This window comes from Rhinatrema bivittatum, chromosome 10, assembly GCF_901001135.1.
Source record: "Rhinatrema bivittatum chromosome 10, aRhiBiv1.1, whole genome shotgun sequence".
Taxonomy (NCBI): Eukaryota; Metazoa; Chordata; class Amphibia; order Gymnophiona; family Rhinatrematidae; genus Rhinatrema; species Rhinatrema bivittatum.
The window spans coordinates 100,436,006-100,458,271 of NC_042624.1; the positions used below are offsets into that span (position 1 = coordinate 100,436,006).

General features: G+C 42.6%; 1 protein-coding gene across 8 annotated transcripts in view; it reads right to left on the reverse strand.

Annotated features, from left to right (window-relative positions):
* LEPR (leptin receptor) overlaps positions 1-22,266 on the reverse strand; it is a 147,877-nt gene that overhangs the window by 45,328 nt on the left and 80,283 nt on the right. For all 8 annotated transcript variants that reach the window (XM_029617720.1, XM_029617722.1, XM_029617721.1 and 5 more), the window contains 4 exons: positions 17,419-17,618; positions 12,857-13,005; positions 10,767-10,920; positions 8,843-8,925 (listed from right to left, as the gene is read on the reverse strand). In XM_029617720.1, coding sequence (XP_029473580.1) covers positions 8,843-8,925; positions 10,767-10,920; positions 12,857-13,005; positions 17,419-17,618 — 586 coding nt within the window. The remainder of the gene's footprint in view (positions 1-8,842; positions 8,926-10,766; positions 10,921-12,856; positions 13,006-17,418; positions 17,619-22,266) is intronic.

A 22,266-nucleotide genomic window follows, 5' to 3' on the forward strand; every position in this document is an offset into this window, starting at 1 on the left:
CGTTATCCCGTAAAGGCTTAGCTGCATTGAAGTCTTGTAGATGTGAGAGTTGCCTAAATTATCTGTCTAGTGTTCCCATTAACTACTTTACTCAAAGGAGAGTGATTAAATTGTGATATATTTAGCTGCGGATATTGTTGCTGCATTTAGGCCTTTAATTGGTTGGGCAGGGAGAATTCAGGAGCGAGTGAGGGGAAGAGAGAATATGAGAGAGAGAAAACTCTCTCTAATTGATAGATCAGGCTGATCTGGGACATTAGAGCAAACATAGGAGAACTTCCCTCTGAAATGGGCACACAACATAAAATTAAGCAACTACAGAGGTATACATTCACAGGGAATTATCAGAATGGTTTACAAGCAACGTAGCCCCTATTGTGCAAGTCTTTAAAATCAAGCTGCAGGGCTGGGTGAATCTTCCTTTGAATATATTAGGTAGAACAGCAATGATAAGACGGTGCTGCTTCCGAAGCTTCTTTATATACTACAAATGCTTCCTATCGTATTCAAAAAGAAAGATCTTCGGATTTATGCAACAGATGTGCTCTAAATTCCTTTGGAAAGGGAAAATGGCAGCTCCTATAAAAAAAAAAGGATGGGGCTTCCCTAATTTCTGTTATAATAACATGGGATGTAGGCCGGGGAGCACTTGGGGATTGAGTTTGTGCATCCAATGTGTATGCAGATATACAGATGGTGCAATTGCTGGTGGCACCGACGGACTTAAGATTTGTGTCACGTGCCCAAGCAGATAAATTACCAAAAACAGATATGTACGAATGTTCTAGTTAGAGATATGCGTCAAGACTGGGAATTTTTGAGCCAGCATTTGGTGCTAGTATGGGACATTTCTTTATGGATGCCAATATGCGGAAATCCTGATTATGAGCCGGGTTAGCAGAGAAGGTGCTTTAAAAACTTAAGGAAAAGGCATATAGATACGCTGAAATTTTTCACTAATGCCCAAAACAGGGAAATGTTTAGCTTAGATCAATGCCAAGAATCACTGGGTTTCCAGAAATCAGATTTTTATTTTTTTTTTAGTTTACAAACAACTTTCAAGTTACATTGCCTCTGTGGTACTAGACATCTCACTTTTAATGCTTTTCAAAACTTATTGCGCATATACCAAACAGAAAAATATAAGCTATCAAGCATGTATAAGTATCTGCAAGTGCACACTAAATACAACATAATTGCTGAATTAGTGGATAAATGGGGGAAAGATTTTGACAGGAATAGATGTGCTGGAGGGCTTTCTCATGGAGCACAGATGCATCATCTCTGCTTCACTACGGGATCAGCAATTGGGCCTGTTGCATAGGACAGTGATATCTCCCCATGAAGGCTTTTCAGATGGGAATTGCAGAATCACCTAACTGTTTAAAGTGTTCAGGTCCAAATGCCACATTATTCCATGATATATGGGAATGTCCTCCAGTGCAAAAAACTTTTGGAGTTCCGTCTTAAAAAATATGTCCAATTTATTACAGCAGGATCTGGGTCAGAAGGACCATTAATCTCCGAGGACTACAGACAAAGCTCCGACACTGCCTGGAGCCACAGAATTGCTGGTACCAGGACCAAAAGCCGCCAAAGCGGTAGGAGGGATCTCGATCAGCAAGCCCCGGGCACCTGGCGAGGAAAAGGCTGCATGGACACACAACCACACTAATGCCAGCAATGGCATAAATGGGTCTGCTGTCAGGTACTTTCACTTAACTCCTACCCTGAGCCAGGCACTAAAAATCCCACTTTAAAAAACCCACACTAACCATTCTCTCTGCTAGCGTGGCTCCCTGCATTGCTTGTTAATAGATAAGTACCTCTTTTACATGCCATTTGCATGCACTCATGCAAAACCAGCCGTGGGTTTTTGAGGTTTGTGCACGTGGTTTTTTGTTTTTTTTTTGCATTATTACATACATGCGTTAAGTTCAGCATGGAAAGCCACGTGCAATTACGCATGCAAAAACCCGTGGCAGGTTGAGCGTGACTTAAATCGGCCCCATTATTAGTTCACTCTCCTTACTGTATTGACAGATTTTATTTGAAACTGATAGCGACAAAAATGTATAGGTGCTGGCAATTATTCCCTGTTAATGCCCTCTACCCTGGCTACTATCAGTTAAGAATTCTAAGATGTAGGAGCCATGTGGATCACAACCATTACACAGGTTGCCCAATGCTGCTTCATTTAATCCCAGAACAATATTTATTTTATTTTAATTTAGCTGAAGTTTTAACTGATAGCTCAAGGCAAATTACATTTAGCTACTGTAAGTATTTCCCTATTCCCAGAGGGCTTACAATCTAAAAGGTATATTTACTAAGTTGTGATAATGTTTATAACATTATAACCCTATTTATCACTCGCTATAGACATATCACGGTGATATCACTTTTTTTTTTTTAACTAAAATCTGCTCCCATTACAGTTAGCTGCTTTGCACGTATTTGCAAGCATAAAATCGCATAATGCATGCACAGCAGCTAATGCATAGTAAATTTTTCAGCCAAGTTATTTTATCTATACCTTTCCAGTTTTCGTTATTCTAGCACAGGAGCCCTGGGACCCCAACGCGGGTCCCTGAAGGGAAATATCTCATGTTTACCACTGAATCATCAAATATGAATCATAATAGCCAAGAAACTGACAGGCCCCCAAGCACTGTCACAGCCAGAGAAGGACCTTTTCCCCAGATGAACCTTAAAAACTGCACTGTCTCAGTGGAAATTGAAGAACGTTTGTCCTGTTACACTGAAGGATACCTTCTCCAGATGTGCCTGTTTGCATGTTCCTGTGTCAATAGGAGCAAAACAGAGAGACAACTTAAGCTCATAAGCAGGCAGAGGTCAGAAAGACCCCCAGCCATGGAGGAGGGGGGGGAGTGTATGGAGAAAAACACTGACACTGGCAGACAGCTTGGCATACAGACGTTGCATTTCTCCCCCCAAAGACATAGGGTAGGGGGAAGGCGACCTGCAACATGGCAGGACCCCTCTCAAGTAATGGGGAAGGAGGAAAGACCTGCAATGCGCAAAAGACCCTCCAGCCACCACATGGTTATGCATAGGATTATGCCTATTCATCAGCTGGAAAGTATAAGACAGGGGGGCAAAGAAGAAGGAGGTTATGAAAAAGCCCTGAGGGGGAACCCTGAGGGCGACCCTGCAAGTGAAGGACCCCCCTGACGGTTGAGAAAGCGAGAAACTGTGGCGAAGCATCCCTGCAAGCGAAAGGGGAGCCAGAAGCAGGTCAGCACTCCCTGCTATCAAGGGGAAGAAGACCAGGTGTGGCCAAGAGATCAGGGCAGGAGACCCCTGCTCAGGTGCGGAGAGTGACACAGAGTCTGAAATGATGAGGGACGAGAGCCAGCCTCAGACAGCCCGACAAGTACCAGAGTCAGAAGCCCGTCTCCTTCCAGGACCGCCTGCCTGCTCTGCCAGTACGAAGCCTAGGAAGCAAGTTTCTCCTCTGCTCACGTTCTCCAGACCTCCAGCCAGCATCTGCTTCAGAGGTGAACAGAGAGGTGTCGCCCGAAGCTGGGACAAGGGAAAGTAAGTTAGCCATAAAAGTATTAATATAATAAGCAGGCTCAGGTTCATGGCATGTGTGAAATCACCCACAGTTCAGAATTTTCTTTAGTGAAAACTGATGCTTAGTGACCAGGATGTTAGAGACAGGAATAGTTATTTTCTAAATGCTATATCCTGCCAAATCTGACAAATAAAAGTCTATTTCTGAGGAGAATAAACGTTGTCTTTTCCAGGACTTAGGATCGCAAATAAGGTGGGAGGGCAGCTGGCAGTGTCTTGTAGCAGACAGATCCCTGCACCCCTAAACTTGCTTACATCCCAATGCCCCCAGCACTAAATCAAAGGGCCATGCGGCCCAACACAACCCCGCCAAAAGTGTTAAAAAAGCCACAGAGGGTTTTGCAAGACCTCCCTGGAGGCCTTGCAAAAAAAGTAAAAAAAAAAAAAAAAAAAAGAATAGAATAGTACCCTTGAGGCAATGCTCTACCTCTCCTCACTCAATCAAATAATCCCTCTCAGCAGAAAAAAACGACCTCCCCCCCTTTTAGTAACCCACCAACTCCAAGACCTGCCCCCCAACTCCTCCAGACCCCCTTTCCATTAATAACAACTCCATGTAGGTTCCCCCTCCCCCAAACATTATTTGATCAGCTAGTACCCTCTCTAGATTTCCCCCCCCCCCCCCCAAATAACTTTAAAATGTTCATTGGTGGTGAATGAAAGGCCTGGGGCATCCCCTAGCTCTGGGTCCAGTTGTCGCCATTTTCCAAAATGGCGCAGACAAGCCTTTGCCCCTTACCACCTGATGCAATGGTCAGTAAAGTGACTTGTTCAAAGTCACAAGGATGTGCAGTTGTCTAAAAGTCCCTTGCTAATGAAGTCTGTGTCTCTACTCAGGCCAGGATGTTAGAGAGGTGTAATGATGTTCAGATTTTTCCCAAATGAGAGGTGCCTGAAACCTTTGGTAGGTTAAAAAAAAAAAAATCAAGAAAATTAGAAGTTTTTGGGCTCATTTTCTGTTGAAGCAGTCCAGGATGCGAGGTCAGAATCCCTACAGCTGCAAGACTGCGAGGAGGAGCCCTGGAGAAGATGTAAGGAACTCTGAGCAGGAATCTTTTAAAGATTTCCTATCCCAGGTTTCTCGCTCTTTTGAGAGCCACCCAGATCTGTGTTTTGTGGAAGCAGAAGATACACTTTCAGGAGCAGGATAATCTCCAAGAAGAGCAAGGTCTGCAGCTGAACAGGTTCTGTGTCCCAGAGGGAGGCAGCAGGAACTCCTGTCCATGTGAACGGGGATAGAAACCTCAGTGGAGGGACACTTAGAGCAGGCCTTCCCCAATCTATCCTAGGACCCCACAGCCAGTAGGGTTTTCGGAATATCCACAAAGGATATGCATGAGGTAAATCTGCACACACTGGAGACCCAGTGGCTGCGGGGTCCCCAAGACCGATTTGGGAAGCCCTGCCCTAGACTAAGGAGGATCTCAATCTGGTGCAGGGGATGCACTCTGTGTTTTCAGAGGATTTCAGTGGAGGATAGATACATGATAAATAAATAATAAATGACGAACAAAGACCAATAAAACATACCACTAAACACATTTGCCAGAATTTTAAATGGCGTAAAGAAATGTAATCATGGGGCAGCTAGCTTGAAAGAATTGCAGTGGCTGCCTGTATCATATAGAGCACACTTTAAATTACCCTGGGGCCAATGCAATGAAGTGCACTCAGCCCAACGAATGGGTCTACGGGAGGTTGGGCGTGCGTTGTAGACATGCTAGACTAGCACCCAACGCAACAAGTAGATTAGGGCGCCCAAAACGCACACCCAAACAAATGCGTAGACAATAGCACCCGTCACATATAAAATCTATATAGATGAGGCTGTTAGCTATTATCCCCGATGCAGGAGACTGCTGTGCACCCAACGCACACTTTTTAACGCGGCAATTTGCGAGTCAAGGGCTCATGAAAAATAAAAAATGTACCGTCCTCTGTGTGTCCTCCTACTTATTATCATTGTGACTCTTAAATTTACTGCTTGCAGTGTCACAAAATAAATGTGTATTGGCTTGATTTAAAAAAAAAAAAAAAATTCTTCTGGCAGCACAATTTAGGCACCACCCATAGCAAGGGACACTTAGCTATGGGTTTCTTCAGCCACCTCAGCAAAATAACAAAGACATCGGCCTGAAGAAGCGGGATAAAAACGGACTCTCGAATTGAGCGCCCATTGTAATTGTGGGTGCCCAATGCATTTAAGCGCTACGGATGCATAAGTCTCTCTTAGCAAGCCCTTTTTTTTTTTTTTTTACACAAAGCCCTTCATTTAAATACAGCATTAGGCACCCAGGGGCTGTGGCTGTGTGTGCATTAGGAAAACAGGTGCTCAATGTGAATGCCCGTTTTCAGCGCGCATCTTATTGCGTTGGCCCCTCTGTCTTTAAGGACTTATACAGAGGCTACCCATCTTATCTTGCTGATCTCTTAGGACCTTGTTGTCTGTCTAGGGCCCTATGTTCATTGCAGCAGGATCTATTAGAATTTCCAGGCCCTAATAAAATGATTTTGAATGTACAAGTCAAGTAGCCTTCAGCTATCAAGTCCCTTGTCTTTAGAATGCCATGAGTGTAGAGATCTGTAAGGAACTGAATTATCTGTGATTTTGTAACACAATTAAAATGTGGCTTTTTAATCAAGTTTTTATTGAATAAGACTAATTGATGATTGATTTTTATCTCTCAAGTATTTCTGCATTTATTGAGTTTTCATTTATTTTAGTTTTATGATGTTGCATTTCTTGTTTTGCTTTATGTTACGTGTAACTGTGCAAACAATACAGTATTTTAAACCACTTTGTTTCTGAAAGGTTGTATAACAAATTAATAAATTAAATTAACCAAACACCCAACATGGCCATGTTTCAGCAAATTGCCTGCATTTGTTGGGCATTTGTTCATTATTTATGTAAATTATTCCATTCGTTTTTACCTTCACAATTCTTGTTTTCTCTTTTTTTTTTTTTTGCCACTGCTCACATTGTTGTTTTCACCTTCATATGGTTGGTTAGATTCTAGTGTGTTTTCTTTTTTTTGTTAATGGATCATCCCTCAACCGTGTATTTCAGTAAACACATTTTGGAACAACTCAAACTGTGGACGTATCTTTTTTCATGGATCCCCAAAGAGTGTCTTAAGCCTCAAGCACCCCACAGCAAACCATGCACCCCCCGGGGAGGGCAGAATCCATGGAGCCCCTCACATACCCCTTTGTCCCATACAGAAGTGGAAAGGGTGTTACAGAACCAGGGGCATCTCTGGACAAATGAGTGTCCTGAGCAAGGGTTTCTTTTGAGTGGCCCCCACCCTCCCCTTTCCTTATGGGCTCACGTGCTCACAGACCGATTCAAAATGGAGGCATGGCACGCCCCCTCCCACCTCACCGCCCAGGGCACTGCCCTGTTTGCCCATCCCTTACAACAGACCTGTACAAAACAGTTTGACAAACCTAGAAACATTTCCAAAGCTGGTTTAAAAAAAAAAAAAAATCTGCTTCCCATTTTAAAAAAACAACAAAAAAAAAAAAATCGCTTTGAATTTTATCAAATTGATGGCTTTGCTTTAGAGATTTTGAAACCCAAAGTGAATTTTTTCAAATCTTCATTCAATTTGTTCCCTAAAATGCTGATAAAAAGGCTGATGGATTTTCCCAGCACATCTGGGGGAAATCAAAAAATTCTGTCAAAGATGAAACAGGCTGAAATTCAGCTGGTTTGACTTGTTGACATATTTTTGGTCCACAGCTTGTGAGACCTTAATTGAAAGCAAGCTCTTTATACAAACAGAGAGAGAGAATGTTTTTCGATCTTTCTAGAGTAACAACAGCTAGTGTCTGCCAAGTTGCGTAATTAATACAAACATATCAGATTACTATATTTAAAAGCAACATGATTTAATAGTTCCACGAAAATGGTTAGAGATTATTAAAATTATATCATTAATTTTAACCAACTAAACGGTTAGATCATCTTCACACACACATATCACCGGGGCAGCTTTTCGGGTTACCATTAAGCCCTGGGAATAGACCTGACAGTGCAGTTGGAGAAGTATAATTTAGGGGGGAGGATCTGTTCATTTGGCAGTCCTTCCCACTGCTGGGCTAGAATGGATAGTCCTGGCGGGAGGTTTTATGGCAGAGTTCCGCAAAGGGCTCTGGGGGCAGTCTTAGTTGGCAGTTTGAGAGGAAGCTTGGAGAATTTTCTGAGGTACTTTTTGGGCCTACCTAGAGCCTTGGAAATCCTCTGAGACCCCATGCAGGGCAGGCCAGGGCGCCACTGCTGTGCTCTCTCCACACGAGGTGCAGAGTGGTTGCTCGGGGACTGATTTGGATTTTTGGACTTTTGACTAGTAGGAGGCCCCTGCTGAAGGCCTGGGCCTTTCCGAGACTCGGGGACTGGGGAACCCTGAGTTGAAGACGCCCCAGGTTTAGGGAAGACCTGCCCCATGAAGTGGTGGTGACCCGTTGCAGAGCACACCCGGTGTTATCTATTTTGGGGAAGAAAGAAATTATTTTCAAGACCTGGGGAGGAAGTGATTTTCTGTCCCCTCTTCCTACACCATCAGTGGACCTGCAGTTCCATCCTGGATGCCCTGCACCAGGGATCCTCATCCAGAGAAAGGACAACTAACTGTGAGTAAATATTAGATCTAATGCGAGGACACCCATCTGGAGTCCCCGAAACCCTGGGGAGATAGAGACATTAACTCTCTGTGCCAAGACAGATTTGTGCTGCCATCCGGGAGGGGCTTTCCCCTAAGGTTAGGGTACTGCTGCTCCACCCAAGCCAGGAGGGTGGTTGGATTCCCGGCCTTACCAGAGACAGTAAGAGAGAGAGAGAGAAAGATAACTGTGGAGCTGGAAATCATATTTACTGTGCCACTAAACCAAGCTGTTTCCAGTAAAGAATAACTTTGGACACTAACTCAGCTGTTCCTGTGTCTCCTTTGGCACCCAGTACACTGAGAAAATTCACGTAACACAGGGGAATTCGGCCTAGGAAGCCGGTCACCCCCGCACTGGGTCTTGAAAGGACTCCCTTCTACCCCTAGTCAAAGAATCCACACCCGGGCAAGTGAGGAAGATTGAAAGGCTGGTCAGGGCTCCTGCCCCCAAAGAGTATAAATAACTTTATGGCCTCACCCATGCTGGACCTGCACACCAGGGTGGGGTTTGACTGTAAAATATTACACGATAGAAGTCAAACAGAAACAGACATTAAATTACAAAGGTGTTTTACCTGCCAAAACAAAGTAACATTTTTCTGTTTATTTACAGGATCTTCTTGGCTATGCTTCCAAAATATAGGCCCTCTCACCGGAGCTGCAAAATGTAACATAAGAACACAGCAGATGTCAGCAGATAAGGACCATTTGGCCCATCCAGTCTGCCTGATTGCTCCTGCCTACACATCTCTAGCTAAGGACATCCCCCAGTTATCAGGCATGCAAACTGGACAACCTACCCCCAATCCAGCTGTACACATCACCCTTTTCTTATCCCCCCATCTGCTGTCCTAAAATATATATCCCAGCTGTTAGATGTACAAGCTTGACCACCTGCTGGAAATTATGTCTTCCCCTTTAGCTGGGGCTGTAGCCAGGTCAGCGTGCAGTCCATGCTAGGAAATGTGTTGTCACCCCTCCTCCTCTTGCCCCGCCTCACCCTCCAGATACCCAAAAATGTACTAAAGCCTTGCTGCCATTTCATACTGGCTCATCTTGCTTCATCTTGGGAGCCTGATGCTGCACTCCCATTGGTCTGTGTAAGTTAGCTCGGTCTTCTCCCCTTTTCAGCCCGCTGCTGCTCTGATTGATTGAGCACATAGGTTTCCATAATTAGTCCAACACCCAGCAGCCTCCCATTTCTTGTATCTACCTCAGCCAGAATTCTTTGAAGCTTGCTTAAATTTGGGTTCTACTGCTTCTGCTGGTAAAGCTATTCCAGACATTGACCATCTTCTCAGTAAAGAAGTATTTCTGATAATTTCTCTGAGCCTTCCTCTTCCAATTTCATAGCATGCCCGCTAGTCCTTAAATTTCTTTTTTTTTTTTTTACCAGAAAATGCTTCCTCTTTGTTCTTTGTTGAAGTCCACTAAATATTTTAACGTTTCTAGTAGATCCCCCATTTCCTCTCTCTCTTCCAGCAAGTGCATTTTGGATTCCTTAAGCCTCCCCGTGAAGGGGTTAATATTGCAGGCCTGTTAAGTTCTCAGAAACGCTGCAGCAGGCCCATTCCTTCTTACAGTCCTCCCGTTACCAAGGAACGCCATGTGAGGGGCAGGGCAACTATAGGGTGTGTGTGAGTGCACACCAAGTCACATGCCACACACTAAATTTTGCTCACATCACCTACCGTGGCTGGGACTTAAACCAGCTAAAAGAGGTGAGGTGAAGTGAAGGAAAAGGAAGAGAGGACGTGGGAAGGGGGCCATAGGAAAAAGTGTGAGGGAGAGAACCCAGACAGGGGAACTAAGTGGGAAAAGACCTGGAAAGAGGCAATGGTTAGAGGAGATAGGAAGGAGAGTAGCCATGAAGGGACCATGAGGGGGGGGGGGAGACAGATAGCAGGAGGGCAAAAAGAGCTATTGGGGGGGGGGGGAGAAAATATGAGCCAGGAAAAGCCATGGGGTGAGAGGGCGGGTGGACGCAGAAGGGAAAGAACCATGAAACAGTGGGGTGTTCTAAATTTAGTGCCTATCGACTCCAAAATCTTAAATCTGGCCTTGTACATAGGAAGCAACTGTCATCTACGTGCAAATTTTCTCTGAGTCCTGAAGGAAGATGGACTCCCATGTGTCTGGTCACTGGTACTAGATTACATACTCCATTAATGGGGCTTTGAACCCACAATGCTTCATCTCTAAGTGTGGCAATTTCCTTCTTTAACGCAGAGAGTTACAGCATCAAAGCATCACTAAATCCTACAACCCCAGAAACATTGCATTCACCCCATCCTATAATTCATTGTAAGTCAATAAACCCAACTATAGGAGTAGTAACAGCTGGAACTGTTGTCCCTAAATCAGCAGGTATCCTAGAATTTCCTGGCCCTACTTCATTGATATGCCTTTATAATCACAAAAGTAGACGAGCATATGTTTAAAAAAAAGTCACCAAACTTCTTCAATTGGTAAAATTGTGTACTCAGAAAATGTGTGTACCTTTGACATCTTTTATTACTGTACACACCAGAGTGCTCCAGTCACTCCAGTATCCCAGTCCATCTACTCTACTGCAACGAACCTGAACCAGGTAGGCAGCACAAAGGTCCACCACTTCTACACTGCCAGATTCAACTTGCACAACATCATAGGTCTGTAAAGAAAGTACAACATATTCAGTACAATTTTATATTTGTTTTCTCATGTATTTGATTCTTAAAAATAATATTGCATGTGCTTTATACTGTAGGCCTATCCCCAACGGTCAAATTATGGGTTTTGGTGCAAATAAATAAATTATAACACTCGCATATTGGCCAACCTTCCTACGTTTTCCCCAGCTGGTCCTCGGAAAATAAGGTCAAACCAGAAACTTGGATCCTTTAAGTGATAGCATGCAACACAACCTCGGATCTAGAATCAAATTCTGTTTCTCATTTGGAGTTATATAATTTTGTGATGGAGCCTATGCATCAGGACCATAAATCTGTCATATAAGAGGAATAACATCCATTTAAAAAGACACAGATTGAGTTTCACCAGGTCTGCATCGGGACATAAATCTATCACACTTAAAGGTAGATTTTAAAACGAGTGTGCGTGCGGTTCCTAGCGCCTGCACATGGATGCAATCATTTGGTAACATGCGCATGTTGGTGCATGCATGTTATAAAATACGATGTCCACATGTGCATGTGAAGGTGGCCCGTGACTTGTGTGCGCGGGAGGGGGGGGCAGAATTTTCGAAAGTATGTGCGGCGATGCAATCGGGCCATTGCCCAGTTCCCTCCCAGTCCGCTCCAATTAAGGAGTGGATGGGAAGGGAACTTTCCTTTAGCCCTACCTACCCTTCCTCCCTTTTCCCCTCTCCTCCCCAACTCCTAAACTAATCCTACCTATCCCACTTTTTTTTTCCCCATACTTACTGCTCCTTGGGACCAGAAGTAAACTCCGTGTGCTGGCTGGCTGCTGGTGCGCGCTTCCCCAGGACAGCAGCTAATGGTGCTGTCCTGGACAGCACCCCTCCCCACCCCACCCCTCCCCACCCAGACCATGCCCCCAGGCCCGCCCCCTTTGCAGGACCTGTCCTAAAATGCACGCGGTGAACGCAAGGCCCGGCCACGCGTGTAACCCCCAGATTTTACATGAACGACCCTTTTTAAAATCGGGCCTAAAAAGAATAAAATCCATTAAAAAAAAAAAACAAGTCCAGCCCAAAGGTGACGACAGACCAGACGCGACAAAATAAAAACAGCATACCTGAAATACAAACTACAAGGTTAACAATAAAAGGGGTAATCAAATTCTGTAGGAACGTTCAAACTGCTACAAAACATGCAGCCTTTTAAAATAGTAAAGGATCTTTGAAAAGAGCGTAAAAAAAAAAAAATCACAACTCCCAAAATGGGCAATCAGAGTACCAAATCATAGCCAGTGAAACTGCAAGAGAAGAAACTAATGTAATTATATAAAAATATAAATGACAGATAAAATAGAATCACAACTACATTCCCAAAAATAAAATAAAAACCAGAAAAACAAACAAAAAAATGAAACAGAAAAGCAGCAACAAATGAAACAAAAACCATTAATAGAATACAGCCCATTTTATGTCCTGGTTAAGACTCGCCAGATTAAGTGAATTCAATAAAAAGATTCAGCACTAAAAGAGGAAACGTGCCTCACCAAGAGGGGTGTGCAATGTCCAATAGCAAAAAAAAAACCGGAGATCAGACAAAGAATGCTGTGTTGCCAACCAGGATGTCACGAAAGAAACCTCCAAACGCGACTGGCAGATACAAGAGCAATGTTAAAAAAATATAGGTCTTAAACTCCTGGAGGGTCTTACCCACATATAGTAATGGACAGGGACATATGATGGTATTTGTAACCCCCGAGGAAGAGCAATCTGATGAAAACCGTAAAGCATATTATTTATTGGACAAGGGGGTGCACAAACTCAGTGATTGCTTAAAGACGTCAAACATGGCTTACAATGAGCACAAGGTGAGTGGTCCCTGTGCAGAGTCCCAGATGCCACAGGAAGAGGGTTATTTATACACACTACAATGGATTTAATGAGATGGTACCTTCCAAACTGTTTCCTCTCCATGCACAGAGTAGCGAATCTGAAACCGAAGATCATACACTGGAAGTATGGGCCTTTTCCAGCTCACATTCAAAAGTCCGGAATGGACTGTGATTTCAGCTTTAATTCTTGAAGGAGGCAGAGGCTTTACTGCAAAATGTAAGAAAGACTCAATATGGATATTCTACAACATACAAAAACTTACAAGCATATTTATTTTATACCATGGCTCATACTTATGTGCATATCATAATTACATACACTGTGTACAAAGACCTGAACATAAAGGTGCAAAATGATTAGCAGAGAGGATGTGCTAGGAAAGAAGTGTCTGGTTGCTATGAAGAGAGGCAGATTTAAGATTAGGGGATAGGAGAGAGCACTTCCAATTCTGCTTAAATCCACATTTGGAATCTGTAAATATTTCATTTAAATTTACTCTGATTTTCAGTCTTTTTTTTAATTATTATTTTCCATTTAGATTTACTTGGATTGGTTCAGATTTATGTGAATATTTAGATATTCAGACTTTCCATGATATTCAAAGACAGAGCCAAGACCTTCACTAAGTATGAACCTGCCACTTCTTTGCACCAAAACCAGATCCAAAGGTTCAAAAACAGGCACATATAATATAAAAATTAGCATTTAGAACCCAAACCCATGGAATGAAAATCAAATCAAATGTGTATTTATCCTTACCTTTCCAGAACTGTCCAAGGCGAGTTACAAATAGCTAGACATTCAACATAAAACACACTGCAAAACATTATCAGGCAGATTTTAAAAGCCCTCTGCATGCCAAAGCTGGGAGATACGTGACTTTTTCTAATATAGCAATTTCAGCTGCTACCCCTTTCCAATGGCTCAAAAGCAGCATTCTCTTCCAATAATTAGCTATAGCGATCCTCCGTGCAACAGATTTGACAGCAATTGCTTATGATTTTTATCCAGATTAAGAAAATTCCACTTTACCAATAAACACAATGGAGAAGACAAATCAATGGACATTCCCATAAACGGATTTGGAGTATTTTAGCCAATATTTTCAGATCAGCATTTAATAAAGAAATGGGCTTTTATATGAACTACACTCTAAAGGGTCCTTCCCAGGTTTACAAAGGAGGACTATAACTGCATCCAAGAAATTCACAACTAGGAGAATCTTTTTGCCCCCAAAAATTGTAAAGTTCAGTCAACAAGGAAACAAATATCTGGAAAATCTTTGATAATAATCCAACGGGAACCCATCGGGACCTGGGCTTTTATTTGGAGATAAAGACTTCATGACCTGCAAAACCTCTGGGCTGTTATAGGCCCTGACAAAAAGGCCTTCATCTCATCTGTAATGCTGGGAAGATGTATTTGTGCAAGATATGCTGCCATCTCGCCATCACCAACCCAGTCAGCATTCCCATAAAAATCAGTAAAATATTCTTTAAAGATATCAACAATTTGATGAGGATAATGGCAGAGAGTGCCTTGAGAGTTCCTAACAGAACTAATAATGTTAGAAGACTTGCATGATTTAACCAATCTAGCCAGCAAATTACCTGATTTATTACCCTTTTCATAAAAATTTTTTGTTAAGTATATCACATAGCTTTCTCTATATTAGAATATTGTAATGTAACCAGCTTTTCTCTAGCTAACATAAGGGCCTTATATACTTTTCACGATCCTCCTTGTTTATGTCACTCCTCCAAAGATTTAATCTGGTCCTTAAAATCTATCTGTAATGTTAATTGTTGTTTGTTCTTAAAACCAGCCAGGGAAATTATCTTCCTCCTCAGCACTATTTTGAGAGTTTCCCATTTTAGCAAAGGAGAATAATCCTCCACAGGGTGGAGAGCCTGTTAGTCCTTCACGCTTCTCTAATCATCTTGGTAAAATAATTCTGTTTGATTAAAAGCTAAATTAAGTTGCCAATTGGATTTAGAAAACAGGACTAATAGGGTAATGGTCAGAAAGTTATGAAGAAAAATATCACAATCCAATATTTTGGAGCTAAGATAAGAACTACACAAAAAGTAGTCAATTTGACTAAAAGAATTATACCTTGGAGACAAATACTTGTAATCCCTTCCATTAGGATACCATGCCCTCCAAATATCTACCAGATTATATATCCATAATGCAGTAGGCAATAGCTTCTGGCACTGTATCTGGAATACCAGAAGGACAAGACCTGTCCAAAACAGAATTCAGGCAAATATTCCAGTCCCCACCCATAATCAGAGAGAAGTCTTATAATGCTGAAGTTTATCAAATAAAGAAGCATAAAACTTGCCCGGATTATTATTGGGACATATACACATTAACTATTAGTTCTTTCGTATATATTGTTCCCTCTAAAATAACATAACGACTAGGGATGTGCAGGGGGACGCCATACGTTGCTTTCGGATTTCGAATTCGTCGAGGGGCAGATACGTTGCATTCGGCAAGGGGGCCCCCCGATACGTTAATGCGTTCATTCTTAATTGTTTCCCAGCTAAAATTGAATTAACTACAACCCCCCACCCTCCTGACCCTCCTGACCCTCCCAAGACTTACCAAAACTCCCTGATGGTCCAGCGGGGGGTCCGGGAGCTATCTCTAGCACTCACACCCTCGGCTACCGGTATTCAAAATGGCGCCGATAGCCTTTGACCTTATTATGTCACAGGGGCTACCGGTGCCATTGGTCGGCCCCTGTCACATGGCACCCCTGTCACATGGCACCCCTGTCACATGGCGCCGGCCAACCATTGCTCCTACCATGTGACAGGAGCCGACCAATGGCACCAGTAGCCCCTGTGACATAGTAAGGTCAAAGGCTATCGGCGCCATTTTGAATACCGGCAGCCGAGGGCATGAGTGCAGGAGATAGCTCCCGGACCCCCCGCTGGACCACCAGGGAGTTTTGGTAAGTCTTGGGGGGGGGTCAGGAGGGTGGGGGGTTTGTTTAAATTCACTCCTTTAGACAGCCGAATAATTTGGCGAAGATTCGTTGTATTCGTGGGGATTCGCGATATGTTTCGCTTCCCCATGAATACAACGAATATGGCCCTATATGTTGTGGATTACCAATTCGTAGGAAACGAATGCACACCCCTAATAATGACTCTCTGGATCCTTATACAAATCAGTTAATATAGAAGGAAAGGCTTTATGTATTAACATGCAAATCCCTCTATTGCTAGAGGTATAGGAAGCATAAATGGCTTGACCCACCCAGTCTTGAAGAAGTTTTCCATGTTCTATCTTTGTCAAATGAGTTTCTTGCAAAAACAATTTGTCCTTTCTTTTTCTTTAAATATTGCAAAATACTAGTCTGCTTAATGGGACTAGAAATACCTCTAACACTGAAGGAAATCAGTTTAAAATTAAAATTAGCCATTATACAAATATATATAAAATAAAAATATATATAAAATAAAATTTCCAGGGAAAATTAAACATAAGAGCCATTGGAAAATATACCACCTGCATTTCTTCCACTCTGTCAAAATTTACTATGATATAGTGTCAGTTTTGAAAAGTTTGAAACAGAATAAAACATCAACAAATCCAACTCCCCCCCCCCCCCCAACAACTAACCCCAAGACATAAAATCCCAAAACCAAAACCCAATCCCTCCTCTTGCCCATGCCAGCCAAAGAGGTATATAAAACTGTAATAATCTTCCGATATAGACCTCTCCATACAGGCGGCAATGCAAGAGTTCCCAAAATTCCTGCAATGCAGAACAGAGCCGGACGAACTACTGAGCTCAGAACATCTGCACCAACCCTCTAAATTCTAGCAGTGTAACTTTACTTCTGCTATGGATGGTGTGTAAGTCCCCAAAAAAACCCCCAACAAGCCATTCCGGAGAGGTTTAATGGATCTGGGATAATTGGGAGGTGAACAGGCTATCAAACCAGGGAGGGTTGCAGGATCTGTTAACTAGGCAAACTGGGAACAACTGATAAAACTTGCAAATGCATTGGCGCACGTCCCTTTTAAAATCCCACTTATGTGGTAGAAGAGGGATTTGCGCACTCGGGCGCACGCCCACTTAAAATTCAGCACAAATGTGCACGCGGCCAGACTATTTTATAACATGCACGCATATACATGGACGTGGGCTAACAAACGCACACACATGTGCAGCCATGCGCCGGTATGAAAGTTACTGTCTTAGTACCTTAGGCTCTAACATCTTCTGTTCTCAGCCCTGATGACAAGAATTCCAACACCTACAGCATCTAAGATTCTGCAAATTGTTGCTAATCTAGTTTCCCTTGGATATCTCCCGATAACCCCATTTCTAAGAATTTCACTCTACAATATTATCTAGATATAAACATTTTCTTCCTCAACCTATAATCACATCGGATAAAGAGGCCTGTAATTCTCCAAAGCTCACATACTACCTCTATTTTGCTGGTCCTTTGAAAGGTATCACAATCTACAAAGACTCCAGTGGTCTCCAAGAAAAACTACTGATTTTAAATCCACACGTAATTGAATCATGGATATTATCAAGCTGATGTTAAGTCAGTTCGGTCTGTTTTTATTGCTTAATAATTTACCTACCTACATTCATTGGAATGACACACACCGGTGGAGATTCAAGTGTCCCTAATTGATGATTTATTTCTATCCACATTGTATATCCAGACAAAGGAAAAATAGGCTGAAATGTGCATTCAAAGAAGTCATCCCTCTGTAACTGGCAACCTTTTGAGTCAGATTGTTGATGAGTGTTCTCCATACTAGAACAATACAGTCTGCTCCTACAAAAATGAATGAATTTACAATAAGTTTAAACAGTATATGGAATTTAAACATGGAGGAGTAAGTAACAACCACACGTGGCATGGAGTTCTTTTACTTAGGTAGGGATTCAAGATGCTACTCATGAGGAACACTGTAAATCCAATCCTGGCGGTCAATTCAAAATGCCACACACAGCCTTTGGTTTCCAAAGATTTCTCTTTCAGTTATCAAATTAGAGGACAAACCAACTTCAAAAATTAAGCTACAGTCTTTGCATTCTCTCTCCAAAAACAATATATAGGAAATCTTCAATACAGTTTAATTTTATAGGTATTCAGCGTGATACAGAGAAATAGGATTATCCCCGGCCATAGCAATGCTGACTCTACATAGCTGCATAAAATCATTTTGCTTTAACTAAGCGCCTTCCGGTTCTTGATAAAAACTGTCAAATTCAAGAGGCAGAACTCCTGGGCATCCATATAACATTTGCGTGCCAGTACCTTAATCCCAGATGAGTACCACAGCTGGATTATCCAGATTTCAAGATTCAGGTGAAAAATACACCTGCATGTAGAAAAGGATTTAACATTTTTTATTATGTGGTGACTGTATATGATATGATTTGTCTGGGTTGTTATATGTAAATTGAACTCTGTATGGGTTTGACTTTGTAATATTTTATATAAAATTATAATATTTGTTATATACTTGCTCAGGGAAGGGTGGTAAAATCAAATAAATAAATAATCAAAAGGTTCCATTTGCTGGTGAATTTTTTTTTTTTTTCACTCAAGACAGGCTCACCCTGCCAATTTGCAGGTAAGACACCATATTCTTTATACCTGATATTAAATTGCTTAATCCAGATTCTCTCTTGAGACTAGCTTCTGCAGCTCTTCACTGTCTCATACCCCAGGCAACCCTACATTTCTCTAGATGTCCCTTTAAATCCTCTAAGCAAAATCAAGTTACTCCTAAACTCTGGGGAGGAAAACACTAGGGCAATATCATGCCTGATTTAGAGAATATATTTAGAATAATTTAAATAATGCTACTAAAAGGACTTTCCCCGCATAATTAAGTTTTGTGCTCTAGGAATGAAAATATTGCTACTGCAAGAGATATTCCCTTGTGAATATCAGTGTTTGCCTATTTCTAAATTCCACTTTTCAAGCTGTTGGTTTTAACATCTCTCTTCTTTTTTTGTTATTTACATATACGTATACTTGAGTACATTAAAAGGATGCGGCAGCCTTCATTATGCTCAGAATTTTCCCCTACATTCTTTTTAAGAATGCAATGAAATTGTTTTATTATTCATATAAACAAAATAATATGTTCAGCTAGAAAATCAAAATGGCAGGATAAAACATGAATCTAAACATAAATAAAAATACTAAAACTAACTCTATTCTATTACAGAAAGAAAGGTAGTTTTTATGGTAACTGACATCTTCTCTTAAAGGAGAAATTAGAATGAGAGCTGTAAGGAATATACAATGAGACTAGAAGGCTCATTAACAACATTAACTATTTACATCAGGCTGAGATGACAGAATCAAACTAGCTGCTGGGTCTGGCTGGCAGGCTGCACATACTATACTAACCGATAGACCTAGTGGCATGCAGGCACTCCCATAGCTGGTCTATCTGACAGGCTATACAGGAGCCCTAGGTGACCAGATGTTTGGCCAATGACTGCACTAGTATTGCTGTCTATCTAATTATGGAACTTTTGTGGTTAGACATAGAGGTGGAGAGTGGGAGGAGAACTAGGAGGGGGCTTGTATGCTCACCTACCCAAGAAAGACAAAAAGACTGCCTGGTTAAGGTGAGATTTTGCAGGTGGGTCACGTGCTGATAAATGTATTAATAATGCACAAGAAGCAAACCATTTTTCCAATGAAAAGGAAGTTGCAGAAATAGAGCTCTTGATATGAAGTTCCAAGAGGGCAAACTTGTAAAAAAATGTCAGAAAACATTTTTCACAGAGAGAGAGAGAGAGAGAGGTGGATGCCGGGAATACTTTGCCAGAATAGATGGTAGGAGCTAAAATGATAATGGTCTTAAAAACGTTATGGCATAAACACAGAGGATCCTTACTTGCAAAAAAGTGAAGGGGTAGTGGAAGCATGATCTAGTGGCACCACAGGCTGGCAGGTTACCCCTTGGATAGCCAAGGGGTAACCTGCATGGAGCAAGAGTTATGACCCTAAGAGCAGTAGTATGTCTGCAAAGGGCTTCCAAGAAGGCCTTGGGATAACCTGTACAACCCTAACAGCAGTGGAATGGTTGCATTAGGCTTCCAAGAAGGGACTGGAGTAACATGCATGGAGTGACCATGATTAAAACCCAAATTGTCAATGAGTATGTGTAAGCCAGATGTTTTGGACAATGACTTAATTAGTAGAAGAAGAACCTGGATGTTGGATTTGTTGTTGGTCTTATAAGAATCATAGAGGAAGATGACAAGGCCTAGGGATGTGCAGAGCAAAATTTTATGTTCATATTTTTTATGTCCGAAAGGGGGTCCCACTTGCGGCCAATATGGACATAAAAAAAATCCAATGAGTTGGGTATATGTACATATGTGCAAAAAAAAAATTAAACCCCCTCACCCTCCTTAATCCCCCCCCCAGACTTACCACAACTCCCTGGTGATCGAGCGAGGAGTGAGGACGTCATTTCTGCAATCCTTGGCGAGAAGCATATGACGTCGGTGGCACGTCGAGTGACGCGGCGTCACGTGATTCCCGGCTCGTTCGCGCCGGACGGCTCGTTCGGCCCAAAAAGAACTTTTGGCCAGCTTGGGGGGGCCTCCTGACCCCCCCAAGCTGGCCAAAAGTTCTTTTTGGGCCGAACGAGCCGTCCGGCGCGAACGAGCCGGGAATCACGTGGCGCCGCGTCACTCAGACGCGACGTCACGTGATTCCCGGCAAGTTCGCGCCGGACGGCTCGTTCGGCCCAAAAAGAACTTTTGGCCAGCTTGGGGGGGCCTCCTGACCCCCTCAAGCTGGCCAAAAGTTCTTTTTGGGCCGAACGAGCCGTCCGGCGCGAACTTGCCGGGAATCACGTGACGTCGGCGTCACGTGATTCCCGGCTTGTTCGTCCGGCGCGAACTTGCCGGGAATCACGTGACGTCGCGTCTGAGTGACGCGGCGCCACGTGATTCCCGGCTCGTTCGCGCCGGACGGCTCGTTCGGCCCAAAAAGAACTTTTGGCCAGCTTGGGGGGGTCAGGAGGCCCCCCCAAGCTGGCCAAAAGTTCTTTTTGGGCCGAACGAGCCGTCCGGCGCGAACGAGCAGGGAATCACGTGACGCCGGCGTCACTCGACGTGCCGCCGACGTCACATGCTTCTCGCCAAGGATTGCAGAAATGGCGTCCTCACTCCTCGCTCCATCACCAGGGAGTTGTGGTAAGTCGGGGGGGGGGGATTAAGGAGGGTGAGGGGGTTTATATTTTTATTTTGGCTCAACAATCGCGATTTCCCACATATCGAACATATCTATGTTCGATATGTGGGAAATCCGATCGTTTATGTCGAATCAATTTTTTAAGTAAAAAAAAAATATGAGTTGCGTTTTACTAATGCGGTCAATCCGAATGCACACCCCTAACAAGGCCTCAAATGGCTACTAATGGAAGCAGCAGAGCCAGTACTTTAACAGATTCTGGGAACACTTGGAATTGATATGGCGAGCAGAAGCAGAAAAAGGCTGAAAGTTCAGGTAAATGACATGCTGGCAGAGAGTTGGTAATGGGTTGACTATGAGATTTGAAGCACTGGAGGTGGCAGGTTATAAGTTTTTATAAATAAAAAACTTATCAACCCAAAATGAAAGAATTGTAACTAGGCAGACTGGATGGGTCAATTTGGTCTTTTTCTGCTCTCAGTCACTCTGTTACTCTGGTACTATAGTTAACAGCTGGGATGAATCCTTAGCAGTGTAGACAGAATAATTGGGCAGACTGAATGTGCTGATAGATGATCGCAGAAAACCAATTACTATGACCCTGAATAATCATCAGTAAGAAAAACCAGTCAACCACTGGCAACACAATAATTATCATTGCATTATTATATCAATAAATAGATGTGATTGTGTTTACCAATCAAAACCAAATTATCCCCTAGACTGATGGACTCTATAACAGGGTACTATCAAGCTAGTGTGAGAGAACATAGTAGAAGTCTCATCTTTGTGAGACTTTCCTTACTCCAAATGATGTCAAATCTTCACCAAGGTGTACTGTGCAGTTCGTACGTCTCACTCTGCATGTAAAACTGTCCCCTAAACCACCACCAACACCTCACCTTGAGCTATTAGCTGATCCTCCTATAGGCATATAAATAGTTGACTACTATGAAGGCCTTATAGTCTCTCTTTCTCTATCAAAAGCAATTTGTAAGGGCATACTGCACAGCTTAACGCCAGGAAAAAAGGTATAGTTATTTCTGGTGTTAAAACTGTGCGATACTATAATGCTCATAAATTCGACACCAAAACTGCAGGCTACGTGAAAAAAATAGAATTATAATTGCTGCTGGTTTCAGGTTTAAATCAAGGAACACCAATATAAACACCTCATAAGGCTTAATGGTTAAGGGTAGTAACAGTAGGTCTGAGCTTTCCCTTTGCAAACCTTTTATGAATTCATGTA